Below are 21,407 nucleotides of genomic sequence, written 5' to 3' on the forward strand. Positions count from 1 at the left end.
TGGGGTGGGGGGTGGTGCTAGGTGTTTGCTTTTGAGACAGGGTCTATGTAGCCAGGCTTGAATCAAAGTCCTACTTCTCAGGCCTTCACCTCTCCAGTGCTGGGATGACAAGTGTATGCCACCATATCTACCTATTTAAAGTTTTTTCAGGACCCTCTATTATTTTCCATTATTTAGACCTTTTTAAAGAATCAAATTCGTAACTAACAACAGTCTTCTCTGCCTTATTCTGTTAAGAAAGAATCTCTACACCTCCCACTGAGACAGGATCTCAATGTGTAGCCCTGACTGGCCTGGAACTCTCTATATAGACCAGGCTGGTCCCAAACTCCGAGATCTGATTGCCTCTGTCTCCCAAGTGCTATGATCAATGATGTGGGCTACACATTATATTTTTGTTTGCCTGTTTCTAGCAAGCACATATTCTTCTATTTTAGTGAAAGCAGAAAATATTGTTTAAATGTCTCTACTTTTGCTAAACAGTATTTCCTTACATTATAATTGGACTAGCTGCACAGTGGTGGCCTATGCCTTTAATCCCAGCACTTGGCAGGCGGAAGCAAGCAGATCTCCAGCCTGGTCTACAGAGTGAGTTCCAGCACAGCCTGGGCTACACAGAGAAGCCCATCTCAAAAGAAGAAAAATAAATAAATAAATAAATAAATAAATAAATAAATAAATAAAATTATAACTGAGCTTAACAATCTATGAAAGAAAAGACACAATTTAATCTTCTTTTTAGTATCTTCTATGAGTAGTTTTTTTAATTAATTTATTTATTGTATACAATATAGCTGTCTTCAGACACAGCAGAAGAGGGCATCAGATCCCATTACAGATGGCTGTGAGCTGCCATGTGGTTGTTGGGATTTGAACTCAGGACCTCTGGAAGAGCAGTCAGTGCTCTTAACCACTAAGCCACCTCTCCAGCCCTATGAGTAGTTTTCTAAGGAGATACTGAAACTTAAAATAAAAAAGGAGGGGTTGGGGATTTAGCTCAATAGGTAGAGTGCTTGCCTAGCAAGCACAAGGTCCTGGGTTCGGTCCTCAGCTCCAAAAAAAATGAATAAATAAAATAAAATAAAAAAGGATATCTACAAGAGTTTTAAGATAGTAAAATACCTTTATAAGCATAAGAAACTAAAAACAAGACTTTTCTCTAATCACCTTTATTTAAATAATTTTGTCTCTTTACGTACCATCTATAAAGGCAACCATGTGTTCCTACTTAATATCACTGAAAAGAAAATCAATCTCAAGAAATATTAATTTCAGCCACGTGGAGTTGTTTGTTGTGCTTTCCTAAAAGGACAGGGGAGGGAAAAAATGTACCTTTTCTTCTTTGAGTCCATCGGTCAGGAGGAATACTCCATCACCAAATCATTCCATTAGCAGAAGCTCTCTCAAAACCTAAATAGAGAACACTAGGTAAGCACAAAGAGTAGCGGAAGGATACTGGAATACTCTGCCAGTGTATCTCTGAAAAGAGAGGAAGAGGCAGGGCAGGCCTCTAACAAGTGTACATTCACTGAGTGACAAGTATTCAGAGAAACTATTCAACTATTCCAAACCCCGCCTACTCAAAGTCAAATACCAAGCCTGAGTCTACCCACTGAGCTTATAAAGCGCCTGCTGGGGGTTGGGGATTTAGCTCAGTGGTAGAGCACTTGCCTAGCAAGCGCAAGGCCCTGGGTTCGGTCCCCAGCTCCGAAAAAAAGAAAAAAAGAGAAGAAAAGAAAAAAAAATAATAAAGCGCCTGCTGACCATCAAGTGTACTGTCAATTAGAAAAGGCTGGAAGCTAACTGTTCCAGAAAACAGATATTTCAGGTTCTTAAAACTATTATAAAGGAGGGAATTCAATCTGAAAATCAACATATTCACTACAAAAATGTCATATAGATTGTGTTGTTTTCAAAAAGATGTTCCCCATTTATGTGAATACCTGGTCCCTAGTTGGTGGAACTATCTGGGAAGGATTAGGAGGTGTGGTCTTGTTGGGGGCAGGCTGTGAGGTTCCAAAAGCCAAGTGGCATTCCCAGTGCAGTCTCTACCTTCTGTTTCCAGTTCCAGATGTGAGCCCTCAGCTGTTGCTGCCACTTTGCCTTTGCTCATCCATCATGAATTCTAGCCCTTTAAACCCTAAGTCCAATTAAACCTGTTCCTATTATAAATAAGCTGCTATAATCACAGTATTTCATCACAGTGATAGAAAAGTAATACCCATATTAAGGTTACTTTTTAAGTACTCTGGGACACATAAAAACTTAAATTCCTACTGGGAAAGATTTTTTAAAATCTCAGTAATGTATCATATCCAAGTCATTCTAATTTTCAGTAATGAATACAAATGTTAATTATTAAATTTCTTTTCGTGTTTAACTAAAATACAACATTTTCCATTTATGGGAACTTCTGTGGTAATTTCCCCAAGTCAATCTCAATATTAACAAGCTTCAAACCCAGAAGGATTAGAAGAAATGTGAACTTTAAATGAGCCGTTTCTAGGCCCACCATTTGCCATTTGATCTCACAGGCTATGAGTACTGGTGTGGCAGAAACCCTTCACCCTAACCAATCGCCAGTCAGCATCTCTATGACATTACTGATGCCGGAATGCTAGCTGTAGGAAGCACTGGCCACTGGGCATTCACCAGCTGACCATTCACCAGCACTCACTGCTACTTCTTTCCAACAGCAGGCCACGGTGCCCGGAACACCAACCAAGTTCCCATTTTAGTCTGATAAACTAAAACTGCTGCGGATGTAGTTAAATGGTAGAGCACTTGGTACACATGGGCTCTGGATTAGTTCTCTGGTAGCCATGCCTCCAAATAAAATAAAATAAAATAAAATAAAAGCCTCTACCCAAAACCCAGGCATAGAAGCTTATGACCACAATTCCAGCTCTAAGGAAGCTGAGGCAGGAGACTGAAAATTCAAAGTCAAGCTGGTCGAGGTGGCATGCACCTGTAACCCCAACACTTGGCGGCTGGAGGCTAGATGATCTTGAGCTCAAGGTCAGCCTAGGCTACATAAACACTACCTCAATAAATAAATATATTAATTAGTAATAGAGGAAAAGTTCAAAGCTAGCCTGGGTACACAAGACCTGTCTCAAAACACAATAATCATCCAGTGAAGAGAGCCAAATAAAATCATTGTATGAAAACAATGCCCACAAGTTTAAAACTCAATGTTTAAAAAACATGGAAGTAAAACAAACAAGCAAAGGGAATGCTGGGTCCATTTCAGTGTAACAACTCCAAGTCTCAATAGCACCAAAATTCCAAAAAACACAAGCAACAGCGCCCTATTTCCGTGGACCTTATAAAACTTGAACCGCATTTATAATTTTCTGCAGAGGGTATAGAATGGTCACTGCTCTGCAAACAGCCCAAGCTGGCAGAGCCATGTAGGTCCATCTGTTTATTCCGGACTGCCTGGAATTCTCACTGCTTCCCATCTGTGTATCCGGAGGAAATTACTTCTACCTTGTAAGTGTTTAATTTAGAACAGTTTGGGATCAAATTTGGATGAAAGGTACTATAAACAGATGGTACATTTGAATAAACTTAATGTTACTAGTACACAGAGTTATTAACTGCTACTAACTCTCTGTCCGTGATGGTAACTAGCTTTAGTAGGATGCTCCTTTCCTGGTGTGCAGTGAAACGTTTACTCTGGGTTCCTTTGTACAGGTCAAGGGCGCACTGCAGATTCCGGTTTAGCACTATCTAGCAGGAGCCAAGGGACCCTTCTAGGAGGGCTTGGGATTGTACAGCCACACCTCATTTCCTGAAAGAGATCCAGCACATCAGGACTCAACAACCAAAAGAACTGCTGTAAGCTGAGTATGAGAGTACCTATGATCCCAGCTATCAGGAAGCTGAGGCAACAGAACTGCCATGAGTTCAAGGCCACCCTGGGCTGCAAGAGTGAGTCCCAGTCTAGCCTGAGCTATATAGAATAAGAAGCCGTCTCAAAAGGACATGGTTTTTTAAAAAAGCAAAAATATCCAACAAAAAAATGGAGGCTCATGAGATGGCTGTGCAGTTAATAACAAGCACTGCTTTTACAGCACAGGACACAAGTTCCGTTCCCAGGACCCATGCCAGGCACTCCTGCACACGCATGCACACACACTTTCCTAATAAAAAACAAAAAAGGAGGGCTGGTAAGATGGCTCAGTGGGAAAGGTGTTTGCTGCCAAATCTGTCTGACTTGACCTGAGTTCAGTCACTGGGACCCACATAATGAAAGGAGAAAATGTACCCCTGCGAACTGGTCTTCTGACCTACATATGCATGCATGTCAATGCATGCATACACACGAACACACAGAATAAGTAAATTAAAAGCACATACAAAGACATTTTTTAAGGAATGAAAGAAAGAAATGATAACGAAAGCTGGGTGAAAGACGCTACACGGCTGACCCTCAAAATGTGCCAAGGCCGAGGAAGGAGGAATGGCACTTACCAATGTGGGGAAAACCTGCAGGCAAAGGCAGTCAAAGAGCCTATTCTGGCCTAGTCAAGCCCATAGCAGATGTTTAGCGTACAGGTCAGTATGGCAGTACATCAGTGGTGCAGGACAGTCTGTAGCAATGTGTCAGAGCAGGAGTAGAAAGCTAACACACAGAGCTGGGGAAGCAGCTCAGGTAGAACAAGGCTTGCATGTTTTATCCCCCACAGTGTGCAAAAAATGGGCATGTGCCTCTAATCCAAGCACACACAAGGTAGGAGCAGAAGGTCAGGGAATTCAAGGTCACCCTCAGCTCCGTAGAGAGTGAGACTAGCCTGGGTTACAAAGGTGGGGGTGGGGGAATTGTTTTATAGACATTTTTCTTTATTAATATTGTTATAGAAGCCTTTCCCTTCTTTCTTCTTTAATATGGTCTTTCTATGTATCCAGGCTAGCCTCAAACTGATCATCTACCTCAGCCTCCCAAGTACTAATTATAGATATGCACCCCAAACCTGGCTTCCTTCTGTTTTAAAGGCTTTGAGATGTTTGACTTTTTTCAGGAATTCATGTATGCTGAATGATGAAAAGAAATGACAACTAAGGAGAACATGCCATCCAAAGCTCCACTAACACCTTTCCTCAGTTATGCACTAACAGTAAAAAAGTGTAAGCCAATAACAACGAGAATGCTGTTTCTCTGGTGTTTCTATGAATGCTTCTCCATTCACACAGCATTTAAATTGTGCTACATGGAGACAGGAGTCCTGTACCCTGTTGTTAACAGTATCTCTTCCTCTGGCCTGTACTGGCTTAACTAACTCTGATAAGGACGCTGTATAAACAGTACTTACCTGAAGTTAGAAACTGTGGGGTTGACTTACCTTCAAGGCCTTTCCACAGATCAACATTCTCCATAAGACAGGCCAACTAGTGATGCTAGCTGTTCTAAGTTCTGTGAGCAAAAGGTCAAGGCTATACTAGTAGATAACACTCTGCAAACTATACTCTCCTTCACAGCAGAAAGATGCAACCCGGAGAAGGAGAAAAAAACAAAAAAAGAAAGAAAAAGAAAAGAAAAGGAAGGAAGGAAGGAAGGAAGGAAGGAAGGAAGGAAGGAAGGAAGGAAAGAAGGAAGATGCAACTCTCAGATTATACAATAAAACTAAGAGCTTTGGTTCTCAGGAAAGTGACAACATATTTAGGTTCCACTGGCTACATAGCTTCCTGTGAGGAAGAAATGGGCTGCACACAGTTAAAGATGCTGTTTTAATATAAGGATCTGCGAATGTCCAAAAAGAATATCATCTAGTCTAGAGTCCTAATCATTGCTTAAGAAAGTGAGGGGGAGAGGAGCACTGTAAGTCACCTTGGTGGTATATGCCTATAATCCCCCATAACTTGGGAGGCTAAGACAGGAGGATTGCCTTGAGTTTGAGGTCAGCCTGAGTAATAGTGCAAAATCCTGTTTTTAAAAAGAAGAGCTATGAACCATCTATTATATGATAATCAAAAATCTAAAGTCCAAAGACTCTGAAAACTACCTTTCTTTTTTCTGTTCTCACAGCAAAAATCCAATATGACCTCGATTCAGTCAACTATAAAATCCGACCTGAACCAATGAGGGGCTGTTATTTATCTGGGGCAAATACTGCCCTGCCTCTCTTACTGCAGAACTATCAATATGATCACAAGCCGGCACAGCTCCCCAGGGAGGGACTACATAATACAGTTTATATACTGTGTTCGGAGAGAAAAAGCTCAGTTCCAAAACATATCCCAACATATCCAAATAAGGAACTTGGAACCTATATTCTTTTTTTTTTTTAAATCACTATAATTTTTAGTACACGTCTCCCAGATTTTAACTTCTTGTAGGCTTCATTCTGCTTCTTCAATTTGCCTGGTTTTAATTTAGGGTAGGGAATGTGGATAGATGAAGTCTTACATGTTGCCCAGGGTAGCCTCAAACTATTGAGCTGAAGTGATCCGCCTGCATCCAAGGGTTCCCTGTACTATCTTAAGTTTTTCTAATATGATAGCACTCTATAGAGAAGACAGTATCAAGACAAAAGGAAGCTAACCTGTGTTCTCTCTCCTCCCCATCATCTTCTGCGACTCTTTTAGCCCTCGCTGGCTTAGAGTTGGCTATGTAACTAGGCTATTCACATATCTGAAGAGGCAATTCTCATCTCTGCCCAAAAAGTATTGAGAATACAAGAATGTGCCACTACGCCCAGCTACTTCTCCTCATGTTGGTTTCTAACAGTATCTGGGTATCTGGAAGCAGGAACATAATTCAGAAGTAGTTGTCTAATAAGTCCAAGGCCATGGGTTTGATCCCAAGCCCTGCATAGGGTATTTTGATTAAAATAATAGCAACCATTTTTACAAGAGTAATGATAATTACTGGTTAAAACTGAACAGGACCACTGAGACGGTGAGTAAACCTGCTACCAAAGCTGACCACCTCAGTTTAATTCCTAGAACCCACAGGGCAAAAAGAGAAGCCTGGCTCCCAAGAGTTGTCCTCTGATCTCTATATGTTCACCACGTCATACACAGACAGACATAAAAATACACACACATACAAATAACATACATAATTTAATTTTTAAAAAATGACTACATATTAAGATAGTAAACGGGGACGGTGTACACTCCTTTAATCCCAGCAAATGGAAGGTGGAGACAGGTAGACCAAAAGTCAAGACCAGCCTCAGCTATAGCAAGTTACAGGCTACCCTGGGCTACACCTGACTCTTGACCTTGTTCTAAAATAAATAAGTAAATAAATAAACCCAGGGACAGGAAAGTAGAACTGAGCAAACTGTATCCTGAGCTCTGAAAGGGATTCCCAGATTAACTAATGGCACTAGTGACTTGGATACAAAATTACCAGATTTTCCAGTAGCCATCCACAATTTGTTTCTTTTTGTCTCCATAGGTAGGGTGGAATTAGGAAACAAAACTTCACACTGTAGCCCCAGGTTTCTTTAACTCTGCAATTCTCCTGTCTTAATCTTGTAAATCCCAAGCTTATATATATATATATATATATATATATATATATATATATATATATATATATATATATATGAGTCACTACACTGGACTAGTGTTTCCTTTTTGAAGTTTGAGTTATAATTTGTTATAATGAAATAAGCCAGAGTTCACACTGTGGATTGAGAAATCATGAATCTGATATTTTACACAGGTAAAATACTTAATAATTATTTCCTTTAAAGTCTTGGTCACTGTGTTTACATGTACGCTAAGGCGCTCTTGGACTCTATTGTTTGACTACAAATATTCTAGATACCAACAGCTCCTTTCCAGACACCCTGTCACTGACACCTTGACCAGGCATGCAAGCAAGGCTAAGGACAACTCACCTACAAGAACAGACATGCTAGCCAACTGGAACTGTCAAAGCCACTTCAAATTCCAGCCTCGCCTCAAGAAACCCTTTGAGTCGCCAGAGTAGGGGAACTCAGTAAATTAAAGCAGGAATGAAGTTATTATTTTTAACTTTGTACTTACAGGATAATGCCCTTAGTAAGTCTTGACTCATTTAAGTCCCTGAAGGTCAGAAAGCATGAAGATTTTATGCTTTGTACCCACACTAACCACTACAAACAAGCCAACGACACTTAAGGAAGAACCTAATGGGAGGCACAGCCCTTGACCTGAAGGTTGCCCCAATACTCAGTTTATAGTTTGCTTGTTTTTTCAACACTTATTTAGAGAGATCAAGAATGTGTGTGTGTGCGCGTGCATGTGTGTGCACACAGAGTGGAGAATAGTGCATGAAGATCAGAGGACAAATTTTGGAAGACGGTTCTTCCACCATGTGGGCAGGGGACTGAATTAATGTGAGCAGGCTTGGTATCTTTACTCTTTGAGCCTCTCCCCACAACAACCCTTCTCCCAACGGCCTGCTGCTTACCTAGACCTGCCAGACCTGAGCACACTTCTGACTGTGAGAGTCCTCTAAGAAGTAAGGGCATGTGGCCATTGCACAAGAAATGCCCACCAACACCCATTTAGTTCCTTTTTGTACCTACTATGCAGCTTTAAAATTTGAGTTTTCCAAACCATAAAAAGTTCCCATGAAATATTTTAAAATATTGCCATGGTATAAGAGGCATAAGTTGTTACAGTAGCTTGAGAATTTGACATTTAACTGTTAGAATTACAATATCTCAGGATAATGCATTTACTAACTAATATAATTAACTCAAATTAAATAAAGAGCTTATTACTTCATGACCATATAAAATCTTGATAAAGTCAGTCTATATCCAATTCCTTCCAGAGCATTATGAATGAATTTGCTCCCTAACATAAGATTTCGAGATGGTTTTATGCTCGACTCTCCCCAGAATCCCTATCATTCCCACTCCTCTGCAGTCCTTAAACAGGGCTCACTCTTTACTGCCTGGAGAAAGCACGTCCCAAGACAGAGTCTGGCTCCTGTCTGCAGACACCCTACTGTCTCTCTGCAGGAGACAAGAGCTGTTTCAGACTCTACTACTTTAAAACTACAACGCAAACTAGCATATATACAGGGAAAGAGCCTTGGTTATAAATAAAAAAAATTAAAATGTAGTTCCCCAAACCATCTTAGTCATTTATAAAAATAAATTATCAAACCTGTCTTCACCACCTGGTTTTTAACAAATAATAAAATATTTCAAATTTGTTTTACTCCACCACTGAGGGAGGCCTTGAACTTGCAATTGTGTTTAAGCCTCCCAGGAGCTGGATTAGAGGTATGAGCCACTGCCTAGGAAGCTCCTTTTCAGTTAAGTTCCACATGGGGCTGAAGGCAGTGACCCACCATCTCTATAAATACACTCTTACAGTTAGGTATATGCACCACACCTAGCTCGCTGCTCCTGTTCACTCTCATTAGCTAGATACATACACGTGAACGACACACCGCGTACAGCTAGACAGGAGCACATCTTACTGTGCGTAAATACCCTCTGGCCCTTGCTTCCTTCACTAAACATGTCCTTTCGGTAAGTACACACAGAATTCATTCACTTCACTCGGGGATAAGTACATTCAAGTGCATGAACAACCAGTTTACCTGTTTTCCTACTGGTGTGCATTGGACTGTTCTACTTCACTGCTATTTTAAAGAGCTCTATCATTCCTGTCACCTTTGTTAGAAAAGCTGCCCAAATTTAAATTGAAAACTTGGCTCAAACATATTTAGATGGTCGAAGAAAAAATAATACTGAAGTTAGCACTAGCCAGATGGCATCTTCTGGTCAGAGCTACCAACAACATCTAACACAGGGGTCATGTGAGCAAGAAACTGGGGATGATCCAGAAGGAAAGCATTTATAAATACCTGACAATTATGAGAATGATCAGTCAATTTGTGAACTCAGAGAGACAAAAGCTAATCTCTCTAGGTATAACTCACTGGCAGCAAAATGAACTGTCCAAAATCCCATCTTTTGGAAGGAAAAAAAAAAAAAACAACAACAAACCTGTGTATCTTCTTCAAACTCAAAAAGATTATATAACCACTCAAAAAAGTATCAATAACTTACTGATTTAATTATCTGTTTTAGCCAGGCATGGTGCTGCATGCTTACAGTCCCAGCACATAAAAGGCTAGGCAAGAAGATCATGAGTCTAGGACAGCCTAAACTATATATCAAAAAACAGCAAAATCAAACAAAGAGCATAAACTAAACACACCCATCCCGCATGCAGAAGACTGGAGTCCAGACAGGAAACTGAGTGCAACACCAAGAAGAACAGCCTCATGCTTTGTTGTGGTTCACCAAGATTCTCTTAAGGACACACGAAAGCTGCCACTTCCTATTACTTTAAAAAAAAAATTGTTTGAGGCTGGAGAGATGGCTCAGTGGTTAAGAGAACCGACTGCTCTTCCAGAGGTCCTGAGTTCAATTCCCAGCATCCACATGGTGCTCACAACCATCTATAATGGGATCCGATGCCCTCTTCTGGTGTGTCTGAAGACAGCAACAGTGTACTCATATATAAAATAATTCCTTTTTTAAAAATTATATATATGTATATATAATAAATCATTCTTTTTTTTAAAAAAAACTGTTTGATGAGAAAGAAGTAAAAAAGTCTCCTAAAAAAAAGAAACACCAGGCTAGGGAGAGACTATTCAATGGGTAAAGCACTGGTCACACAAGCACGAGGGTCTCAGGGCAAATCCCCAACACCCATGTGGAAGTCAGCTCAGCCACACATATCTAAAACCCAGCTTTGAGGAGGCATGAGGGGGATGTGGGGAAACTGCATACCATGTAGACAGGAGGATCACTGGGCCTTACTGGATAGCCAGCCTGCTGTAATAGTGAGCTCTGGATTCATGAGAGACCCTATTGGATGGATGGATGGATGGATGGATGGATGGATGGACGGACAGACGGACGGATGGAGAGAAGGTCAGGCAGACAGACATGGAGGAAGACAAATGATGACCTTTAACCTACACATGCACACACACAAGCTAGGTGTGGTGCATATAACTATGATCCAACAGTTGGGAGGTAGAGGCATGAAGATCAGTCACGAAGCTATATAGCAATCTTTTTTTAAAAATTCCTACCAATAACAAGCTGCCTTTACTGTAGTTGGAATAGGCAATAAATGGAATTCTGCAGACACTCTGAAAGGAGCTAATGGTCTGGAAGTCAGGATGTGTCCACAGCACTCCTCCCAGTGACTATAACCAGGTTCACTTGTGCTGTCAAAGCAGGCCTCCTATGCCATCTCCCCACCTACCTTCCTCCCTGCTTGCTCACCTCACACTTACCAAGTCTCTCATTAACACTGGGGTACATTTTGGGGTTAGGTATAACAATCTATGAATGCTTTACTGTTTATACAGCTTTATGTCTCAGGTACTGCCTTCTTATCTCCCAGATTCCTACTGAAAATGGTCCTCCAAGCTCTGAGCTCCAAGTTTTCAAGAATCCCTGAGATCATGTAGTTAGAGACCATCCAACCTTGGATGATCAGGATCTACAACCTTGATCAGCACCAGGAAGCCTAGAAAACAGAACTTCCGGAAGTGAGAATACAGCTCGGTCATACGATGGTTGTTCTCTAAGCTCACTTCCACTGGCAAACACGAGCACACACCATAAATAAATATAATTTTTGGGCTGGAGAGATGGCTCAGTGGTAAAGAGCACTGACTGCTCTTCCAGAGGTCCTGAGTTCAATTCCCAGCAACCACATGGTGGCTCACAACCATCTGTAAAGAGATCCGATGCCCTCTTCTGGTGTATCTGGTATACAGCTACAGTGTACTTATATATAATAAATGAATAAATCTTTAAAAAATAAATAAATAAATAAATAAATATAATTTTTAAAATGTTTAAAACATGGCCTAGACATTCTTGTGCCTGCAGAAAGGATTCTTTTGACCTTTTTATATTACCAAACTGCTAACCACTTTTAATCTCATTTGCCAAAGAAAAGTTCTTTAAATGAAGTAAGTATATGAAAATGCACTTACTTAATTAAAAAACTTTCTTGAAAGTTGAGATGGTATCTTGTGTAGCCACAGGCTAGCCTCAAAGGGCTATATAACCAAGGATGACCTTGAACTCCTGACCCTCTTGCCTCTAATGCTGGGATTACAGGAATGCCTGGATTAATATTTTAAACCCTTTGTAACTTCAAAAGCCAAGATTATACACACACACACACACGCACACACGACACTTAAACACAACCCTTCTTACTCTGTAACTCGACTCAGGCTGGCCTAGAACTATGTTGTCCTGGGTGCTCTACCACTTGAAATCTCCTAATTAGTGCTGGGATTGCAAACAGACACCACTGTGTGCCCAACTTGAGAAGCTGTTTTCTTTCTTTTTTGTTGGGGGGGGGGTCACTATGTAGTTCTAGCTGTCCTACAGTTCACTTTATAGATAGACCAGGCTGCCCTGCAATTCACTATGCAGACTAGACTAGGCTGTACAAGAACTGACTAATGCAGGCTAGGCTGCACTGCAACTCACACTCTGTAGACCAGGCTGGCCTTGAACTCACTAGGTTATCTCTCTCAACACCTGTACCTGATTCTCCACTAAAATCCTTTCTTGAAGGCAGGCAATGGTGGGACACAGCTTTAACCCAGCAATCAGGAGGTAGAGGCAGGCAGATCCCTGAGTTTCAGGCCAGCACAGAGCAATTTCCAGGGCAGCCAGGGATTACACAGAGAAACCCTGTTTCAAGAAAACAGGGTGTGCTGGTTCGTTCCTGCAATCCAGCCCTGGGAGACTGAGGCCATCTTAAGCTACAGAGTGAGTCCCAGGCTAGCCTGGGTGACAGACTGAGACCTTGAACTGGTTGGTTTTGTGGGAGGTGCCAGCCCTGGGCAAGTGTAAGATCTAGGAGATGTAAGAAAGGTAGCAGAGGGTGAGCCTGAGCAAGTCCGTAAGCAGCTTTCCTCCAAGGCTCCTGGCCTGAGCTCTTGGTCCTTTTGTCTCTGGAGTGTTGGAATTACAGGCCTATACCTGCCCATGCCGCCAGTGCTGGCCAGGCTCCTGACTGCATCCCTGCTCTGACTGCCCTCAAGTGATAAGGTGATGTGAACCACATAAACTCTCTTTTCTCCCCAAATTGCATTTGGTAATGGTGTTTATCACAAAAAGAGAGAGCAGACCAGGAGAGACCCTGTAACAAAAGAAAATATCCCATTCTCCAACATCACTTCTGCTTCATTAAAAGAAATAAGGACCATTGAAAGCTCTTACAGGCTGCTGCTGTTCTTTAGAAATACTGTTGGAAGGACTGTGGCATGGACGGATGTAGTCCTGTAATCCCAACACTCCAAAGACAGAGGCAACAGAACCAAGAGTTCAAGGCCAGCCCGACTACTCCACTGTATAGCAAGTTTCACACCGGTGCTTAAATCTGTGTTGTAACCTTTTCTTGGCCACCTAAGACCTCAGACTCAGCAACAGTTACTACTTACTTTAGACTCAGCTAATCACACAGAAACTAAAATCAGAACTCCAGCAATATTCTCACTAATCTCTTCTCTCAAAGAAGACAATCCAACTGCCCAAAGTGGGGGTATGTACAGTGGGACACAAGTGTAACCCCAGCAGTCCAGAAGAATTCAACACTGGTCCAAACTACAAATCAAGACCTTATCTCAAAAATAAATAAATAAATGTAGTTTTTGAACATTTTTTAATTTTTCTTCCCAAATTACCTGTCTAGTAGTCCTACACTTATTTATGTGCGTGTACTCTGGAGGTCAGAGGCCAACTCGCCGCAGTCCAGTCCTGTTATCGAGGGTTTCAGGAATTGAACTAAAGTCATCAGGCTTGATGACAAGTACCTTTACCTGCTGAGCTACCTCATGGCCCATGCTTTCAAATTTTAACAATATAAAACAGCTTTGAATTTTTTTACTTAACTATGAGCTCTAAATCTGCCAATATAGCCATAACCTATGAAATAATAAATTTAACTAGGTATAGATTATATCAGCGTATTTTTCATATTAAAATACCTTTATGAAATACCAAAGCTACTAGAAACAGCTTGAAATCATGTTTTCTTCTAAATATAAGTTATAAAACTATGTCTGAAATGAACTTAGTAGTTCTATCAGAGACTGACAATAGCAGCCTGTGTCTACTGTAGGGTCCTACTATCTATTGCTGACTACAGAGAAGCTTGCCTCATTCGGGTGCTAGCCACCACCTTCTTACCTGTCACTCTCCCACTCCCTTCACACCGGTGCTTAAATCTGTGTTAACCTTTTCTTGATAAACCCAACTCTGCCTCATTCAAAATCTCTTTCCTACTTTTAAAAAACTAAAGGTTACTATGTAGCCTGGTTCATGATATACTAGAAGAAAGTAGTAACTATAAAGGGTTAATATATATATCGGTCACCCCAGGATCCAGGCACAGTAGTAAATGATACATAAACCATACCGTAGGTACTAATACCAGAAAAGCCCAGTATAGAGATAAGGAAACTGAGGCAAAGAGGCTCAAAGAAAGATGTGTTCAAGGCATTTCTAGATCCGAAGCCTAGGCCTCATACCACTATGCCTGTATTAGTAAATAGAATAAATAGTAAAATATTACAATCCACTCTTTATATGGAAACACCCACTTGTAACCCCAATACTTGGGATGCTAAGGCTGGGCTACACAGTGAGTTAATGAATCAAAAATATAAAATAACCAGCAAATTCTTCACTGATCTCACTACCAATGACTACGGTGATGGCTATTCCTGGTTGTCAACTTGACTACATCTGGAATGAACTACAATCCAAAAATGGATGACACACCTGTGATCCAGATCTAGAGGCTAGAATACACAAGCTTCTGACCCAGTTCTTGACATGGGACCATATAGATCTTGAGGCATAGTGGCCATGAAAAGCTTAAGGCCGGGCAAGGTAACACACGCCTTTAATCCCAGGAGTCTAAGGCAAGCAGATCTCTGAGTTCAAGGCCAGCCTGGGACAAAGCAAGTTCCAAGTCCAAGTGTGATGGTGCACACCTTTAATTTGGGCCACACCTTCTGCTGGAGGCCTACCTAAGGACACGGGAAGAAGGAAGGCCCTCTCCTTTGCCTGCTTGTACTTGTTAGCACATCTCTTGGTACCTACTTCAGGATTCCAGCTTATCCGAAAGACCAGCTGAAACAACTACCCTCATGGAACTGAGAAACTATTAGATTCTTGGACTTCCCATTCACAGCTGCTCACTGTTGGACTGCAGACTGTATATCTTACAATAAATTCCCTTAATATGTAGAGACATCCCATAAGTTCTGTGACTCTAGGGAACCCTAATACACACAAGTATATGACAAAAACAAAATAGTATGACCTACAGCTTCGTTGCATTTTTGTACCTGCTCCGAATAAACCTACATCACACAAGTTTGTTCTAGACAGCCATTTAAAGAACAGGTACAAATATAAGAGCAATAAAGTAAGAACCTTAATGTGGGTACGGCAGTCAGTTAACCTGTAAGACAAGTGCTGTTCTTGACCACCCCAATTCAACCAGTGTGTTTTCCCTCTTTGGTAGCCACAGAAGTACTAACCAGTAGCTTGCTTCTACAAATCTACAGTTGCACATAGTTGTCTGCAAATAGCCCTGCTGCCTGGAGGACCAACATCTATGTTGAGGACCGTTTCCTCAAGATCGCTCCTGTATTCTTTCCTGTCTTCACGATGCTTATCTCTCCTTTGATGGATCACTTGATACATTAAAGGATTTGGTCAAACTGCCACTGACCGATAATACCAAAGTCCTTTTCATTTTCCGCAAACGCAGTTTCAAGCCACTAACAACACCCCCCACTCCCTTCACTTTTCACCGGGATTTGTATCCTGGGGCAAACCCACATAGGACACTCAGCAAGGTTCACTGTCTTGCCAGCTGGGCGCTCAGTGTGGGCATTCAAAAAACCCTCTGAGTGAATGCGCGGAAAGCAGCGTGGGTGGAGGCGGGAAGAGGGGACCCAAAGGAATGCCACACAGCTCGGACCACAGCAGAGGCGCCGGGACCGGGAGGGTGGGACCCGGGCCGAGCCACCACGTCCGGAGCTCTACCACAGGCAGGCGCCATCCCCGCATGCCATCCCAGCGCAATCCCGCGCCTCGGCCGACCCGCCTTCGAACCCAGGGACCGCCCGGACCTGCGCGGGCTCACCTGACGCTCCCGCAGCTCCGCGCTCTTCGCCCGGCGCGAGCCCGACTGCACCGCGGGTACGCGAGATCAGCTGATTCACGGGGGCGGGGCCTTCAGTTAGGGGCGGGGCCTCAGGCGGCGGGCTGGAGAAGCAGGCCCACAGAATGGGTAGGGCTAGGCAAGAGCCTGTGACGGTGTCCGAGAAGGATCAAGGTTGCTCCGAACGCATCGGCAACTGCAGGCAAGCCATTTAGTAATTTAGAAACAATTGTCCTAGGGCGCACTTTAGAAGCAACCAAAGACTTAGTGAACGGACCTAGCTCCATGAGCGTTTCCATGGTAACGATAGGCTGCGCTTGAGTACGGAAGCCACGGCAAGTTTTGTTATCTCCTCAAACTGCGAGAGATGAAGAGAAAAATCTTACCTCTTAGAACATGACTGCACACGTCTGTAATCCTAACGTTTGTAAGATGAAGGCAACAGAGTCAGGAATTCGAGGCCAGCCTTGAGACCCTGTCTCAAGACAAAAGTGAAAATACGAACAATCTTTAAGCTGCATGTTCATGAATTGTTCCCTAATGAGGATAGCTTCCTCCCCCTCCCCACCATGACGTCATCTCTTCCCGAATGCGCGTTTGCCGCGTGTCCACCCCAAACGGTAGAGTGAGGTAGGAAGAAATTATTTCCTCAGGGCTCTTCAATAAACAACGTTAAAATTGTTGTGTTTGCTTCACAGTCTCACAACAATCCACACTTGTCATGGTCGCAATCCTCCTGCTGAACCCCTAACTCCTCCTTTGAATATTTTCTGTAACAGCTGCTCTTGGAACACAAGCAAGAGAGAGAAATCTGCTGCTACAGAGTGTGCATCGCTGAACCTACAAAGTTACATTTACTCCATTAAAGATAGATATATTCCCTGGATCTAATGCTCCTGTGTACAATTCCTCCAACTCAGAGTCCCTCACCAGAGCCTTATCAACTTCAGAACCAGAGCAGACAAAAGTACAGCCTTGAGAATGGCGCCACCAAATGGTACAAACCAGAGATGTCTTGCAGTTAATGGTGCCTGGGCTCTAACCGCCCTAAGCTACCTGTCCTCCATACCACAACTAAAAAAGACAACCGTGAAAGAGATGTATTCAATGAGACTGCACTAGGAAGAAGAATTAAGGGGCTGGTCCAGCAACCCCCCACGTCTATCTCTGGGGTCCTGACATGAGGTTTAAATAGCCTCAAGGTGTTATTCTGCCCATGGTAAACACATCTTGGTTGGTCCTGCAAAGCAAACCGTCAAGTTGTCAGAACCAGGAAACAAGTTCTCCCGGGAATCCCACCCAATCTTTTCCTTCCCCAGAGAGACTCTTGAGGAAATTCTAATTCTAATTATCCTGCTAGTTCAATAGTCAAAAGGGGGACCCACGTGTCCTCTCAGGATAGTCACACAGTTTCTGCTGAGACATCCGTGTGGCCAGACGTTATTTCAAAACCTAAACCAGTCATTTGTACACTAATACATTATCTCCTAGTTCTCTCCCTGGGTAACCCCACAGCTACCAAAATATCTACCTGCAATCAAAATCTTCCTTTTCCTGTCCTGGAGAGAGAGAGAGAGAGAAAAAAAAAAAAAGACATTTTGTCCTCTCATGCTAATCCTGCCCCTTGAATTAAGGCATCACCCTTCTAATCCACTTAGAGGCTCGCCCACTCTTTTTTTTAAATCAATTCGATTCCTCATTCTTTCTCAACAAAATAAGTCTCTGTTGTTTCATTTTGGTTATTTTTCTTCTACCTCACCTCCTGTGCAACCTAACATTCTACCTCTATGTTTTTGTTCTGTTGTTTTTCAAGACAGTGTTTCTCTGTGTGGCTAGATGCTTAGTTATGTTAGTTTGCCAATTATGTATCATTCATGTGGCCTTTCAGAAATTATACAGAGTGATGAATATCACACTTATCCTTATAAAGTACATGTCTTGGCCCTTAGGTTTAAGAATGCCCCCCCAAACAACCAGACTGTTGGCATTGTTCTTGGTTACCCACTCACAGAAACAAGCTGGTAAGACACTATGGTTGAAGACACTGTACACTTTCACCACAAGAAATGAAGAAATCAGTATGGAATTCATCAGGACACTTATTCCCTAGTGGCTAGTTCTCAAGGCATCAGGACAGAATTCTACTTATCTTATTATATTTATGTGCAGGTCACTTCAGAAGAAAAGGTACCAGTTTTCTTACTCATCACTGGACCGTGCATGCTACAACACACATTTGCCAGGCAAGCTATGCCCTTGGTGTAGCAGTGGCATTGCTGTTTAGGGCATAACCAACTGCTTTCTGGTTTGAGTTGGAACCTGCTCCAATGGAGGGAGTTCGTTTCTCATACTACAAAGCCCATGGCTGCAAAGGTAATAGGCCCTGAGGGAAATCTACTACTGTTGTTTTCCTGATTGCCAAAACCTGCCTTCTGTGTTTGTGTTTATACCCCTAGATTAGTGGGTCTCTTAGGTAAGAGAAGCCTCTCTTTGCTGAGAATTAGTAACCATTGAAAGCTCACTCTAAGTGGGATGTCTACCCAGGTGCAGAAAGAGCAAGAGCCCAAGGATGGTGAGGATGCTGTGAAAGGCTCTTCTAGACACGTGGCTGCCTTCATGAACTCACGGCACAAGATCAAACAGAAATTTAGCACAGATTGGAGAGAAGCACACAAGGCTCCACCTCTGGCCTAAGATCTATTGGAAGCTGATGGCTGCTGAGGGAAAGAGGGTTATTTTTCTTTGGGGACATAGCCACTGGTAGATTGCCCATTCTCTAGTGAAAAGCCCCCATGCCCATGCCCATAAGAGCAGCACCAGTTGGACTCAGTGGATATATATAATGTTTATATATATTTATATATATAATTTATATTTTAAAGAGGACATGCAGTTAGGAGGAGGTCCAAGGAGAGTTGGAAAGAAATGAGGGTGACTATAATCAAAATACAATAGTTAAAAATATTACAAGAAAAGCACAATAGGGCTAGAGAGATGCTCAGTAAAGAGTGCTTACTGCTCTTGCAGAGGACCCAAATTCAGTTACAAGCACCCACATGGGACAGCGCACAGCTTCCTCTTCTGGCCTTCACAGAGACCTTCATACACATAACATTCATACCCAGGGATACACACATATACATAAAATAAAATAAACCTTACAAAAAAATGGCTACCCCTGAGAGGAGGACCGGAAACAAGAGCATCAAAAGAACTGACTTTGCCCATTCTTTGACTTAATCATGTGCTTTTTAAAAATCTTTCTTTTAGACGCCAGAGGAAAACACCAAAGGCCATCTGGAACCCTGGTGCACTGAAGCTCCAGGAAGGGGCAGCACAGGTCTTCCTGGTTGCTGCCGCCGCAGAGAGCCCTTGGGCAGCACCCCGGGAGCAAACTTGAGCCTCAGGACCACAGGTAAGACCAACTTGTCTGCTGCAAGAGAGCTGCCTGGTGAGATCGGGACACACAGAGGCAGAGTTCATCTAGGACCAGGCACGTCCTGTGTTTGCCGGAGGTCCCACGCCCTCGGATCCCGGGCCCGCAGCAGCTCTCTACTCCCAGACCCTGTGGGAAAGACACCTCACCGCCTGATCAGGTGGGCACTCCTGAGGCTGCAGAGCGGAAGAGACCACCAACACTGCCCACCCCTGCCCACGTCCCTGGCCCAAGAGGAAACTGTATAAGGCCTCTGGGCTCCCGTGGGGGAGGGCCCAGGAGCGGCAGGACCCCTGCCTGAGACACCGCCGGAACCTGAAGGGACAGACCAGATAAACAGTTCTCTGCGACCAAATCCCATGGGAGGGAGAGCTAAACCTTCAGAGAGGCAGACACGCCTGGGAAACCAGAAGAGACTGCTCTCTGTACATACATCTCGGACGCCAGAGGAAAACACCAAAGGCCATCTGGAACCCTGGTGCACTGAAGCTCCAGGAAGGGGCGGCACAGGTCTTCCTGGTTGCTGCCGCCGCAGAGAGCCCTTGGGCAGCACCCCGCGAGCAAACTTGAGCCTCGGGACCACAGGTAAGACCAACTTGTCTGCTGCAAGAAAGCTGCCTGGTGAACTCAAGACACAGGCCCACAGGAACAGCTGAAGACCTGTAGAGAGGAAAAGCTACACGCCCGAAAGCAGAACACTCTGTCCCCATAACTGACTGAAAGAGAGGAAAACAGGTCTACAGCACTCCTGACACACAGGCTTATAGGACAGTCTAGCCACTGTCAGAAATAGCAGAACAAAGTAACACTAGAGATAATCTGATGGCGAGAGGCAAGCGCAGGAACCCAAGCAACAGAAACCAAGACTACATGCCATCATCGGAGCCCAATTCTCCCACCAAAACAAACATGGAATATCCAAACACACCAGAAAAGCAAGATCTAGTTTCAAAATCATATCAGATCATGATGCTGGAGGACTTCAAGAAAGACATGAACACACTTAGGGAAACACAGGAAAACATTAATAAACAAGTAGAAGCCTACAGAGAGGAATCGCAAAAATCCCTGAAAGAATTCCAGTAAAACACAATCAAACAGTTGAAGGAATTAAAAATGGAAATAGAAGCAATCAAGAAAGAACACATGGAAACAACCCTGGATATAGAAAACCAAAAGAAGAGACAAGGAGCTGTAGATACAAGCCTCACCAACAGAATTCAAGAGATGGAAGAGAGAATCTCAGGAGCAGAAGATTCCATAGAAATCATTGACTCAACTGTCAAAGATAATGTAAAGCGGAAAAAGGTACTGGTCCAAAACATACAGGAAATCCAGGACTCAATGAGAAGATCAAACCTAAGGATAATAGGTATAGAAGAGAGTGAAGACTCCCAGCTCAAAGGACCAGTAAATATCTTCAACAAAATCATAGAAGAAAACTTCCCTAACCTAAAAAAAGAGATACCCATAGGCATACAAGATGCCTACAGAACTCCAAATAGATTGGACCAGAAAAGAAACACCTCCCGTCACATAATAGTCAAAACACCAAATGCACAAAATAAAGAAAGAATATTAAAAGCAGTAAGGGAAAAAGGTCAAGTAACATATAAAGGCAGACCTATCAGAATCACACCAGACTTCTCGCCAGAAACTATGAAGGCCAGAAGATCCTGGACTGATGTCATACAGACCCTAAGAGAACACAAATGCCAGCCCAGGTTACTGTATCCTGAAAAACTCTCAATTAATATAGATGGAGAAACCAAGA

General features: G+C 42.8%; 1 protein-coding gene across 1 annotated transcript in view; it reads right to left on the reverse strand.

The window, feature by feature from the left end:
* The window catches only part of Als2 (alsin Rho guanine nucleotide exchange factor ALS2), a 72,362-nt gene extending 56,129 nt beyond the window's left edge, over window positions 1-16,233 (reverse strand). The window contains 2 exon segments of the mRNA NM_001013413.1: window positions 1,333-1,410; window positions 16,180-16,233. Of these exon segments, the coding sequence (NP_001013431.1) occupies window positions 1,333-1,352 (20 nt within the window). The 5' untranslated portion in view covers window positions 1,353-1,410; window positions 16,180-16,233.
* Window positions 16,234-21,407: the final 5,174 nt, after the last annotated feature.

Source organism: Rattus norvegicus, chromosome 9 (assembly GCF_021556685.1).
Source record: "Rattus norvegicus strain SHRSP/BbbUtx chromosome 9, alternate assembly SHRSP_T2T, whole genome shotgun sequence".
NCBI lineage: Eukaryota > Metazoa > Chordata > Mammalia > Rodentia > Muridae > Rattus > Rattus norvegicus.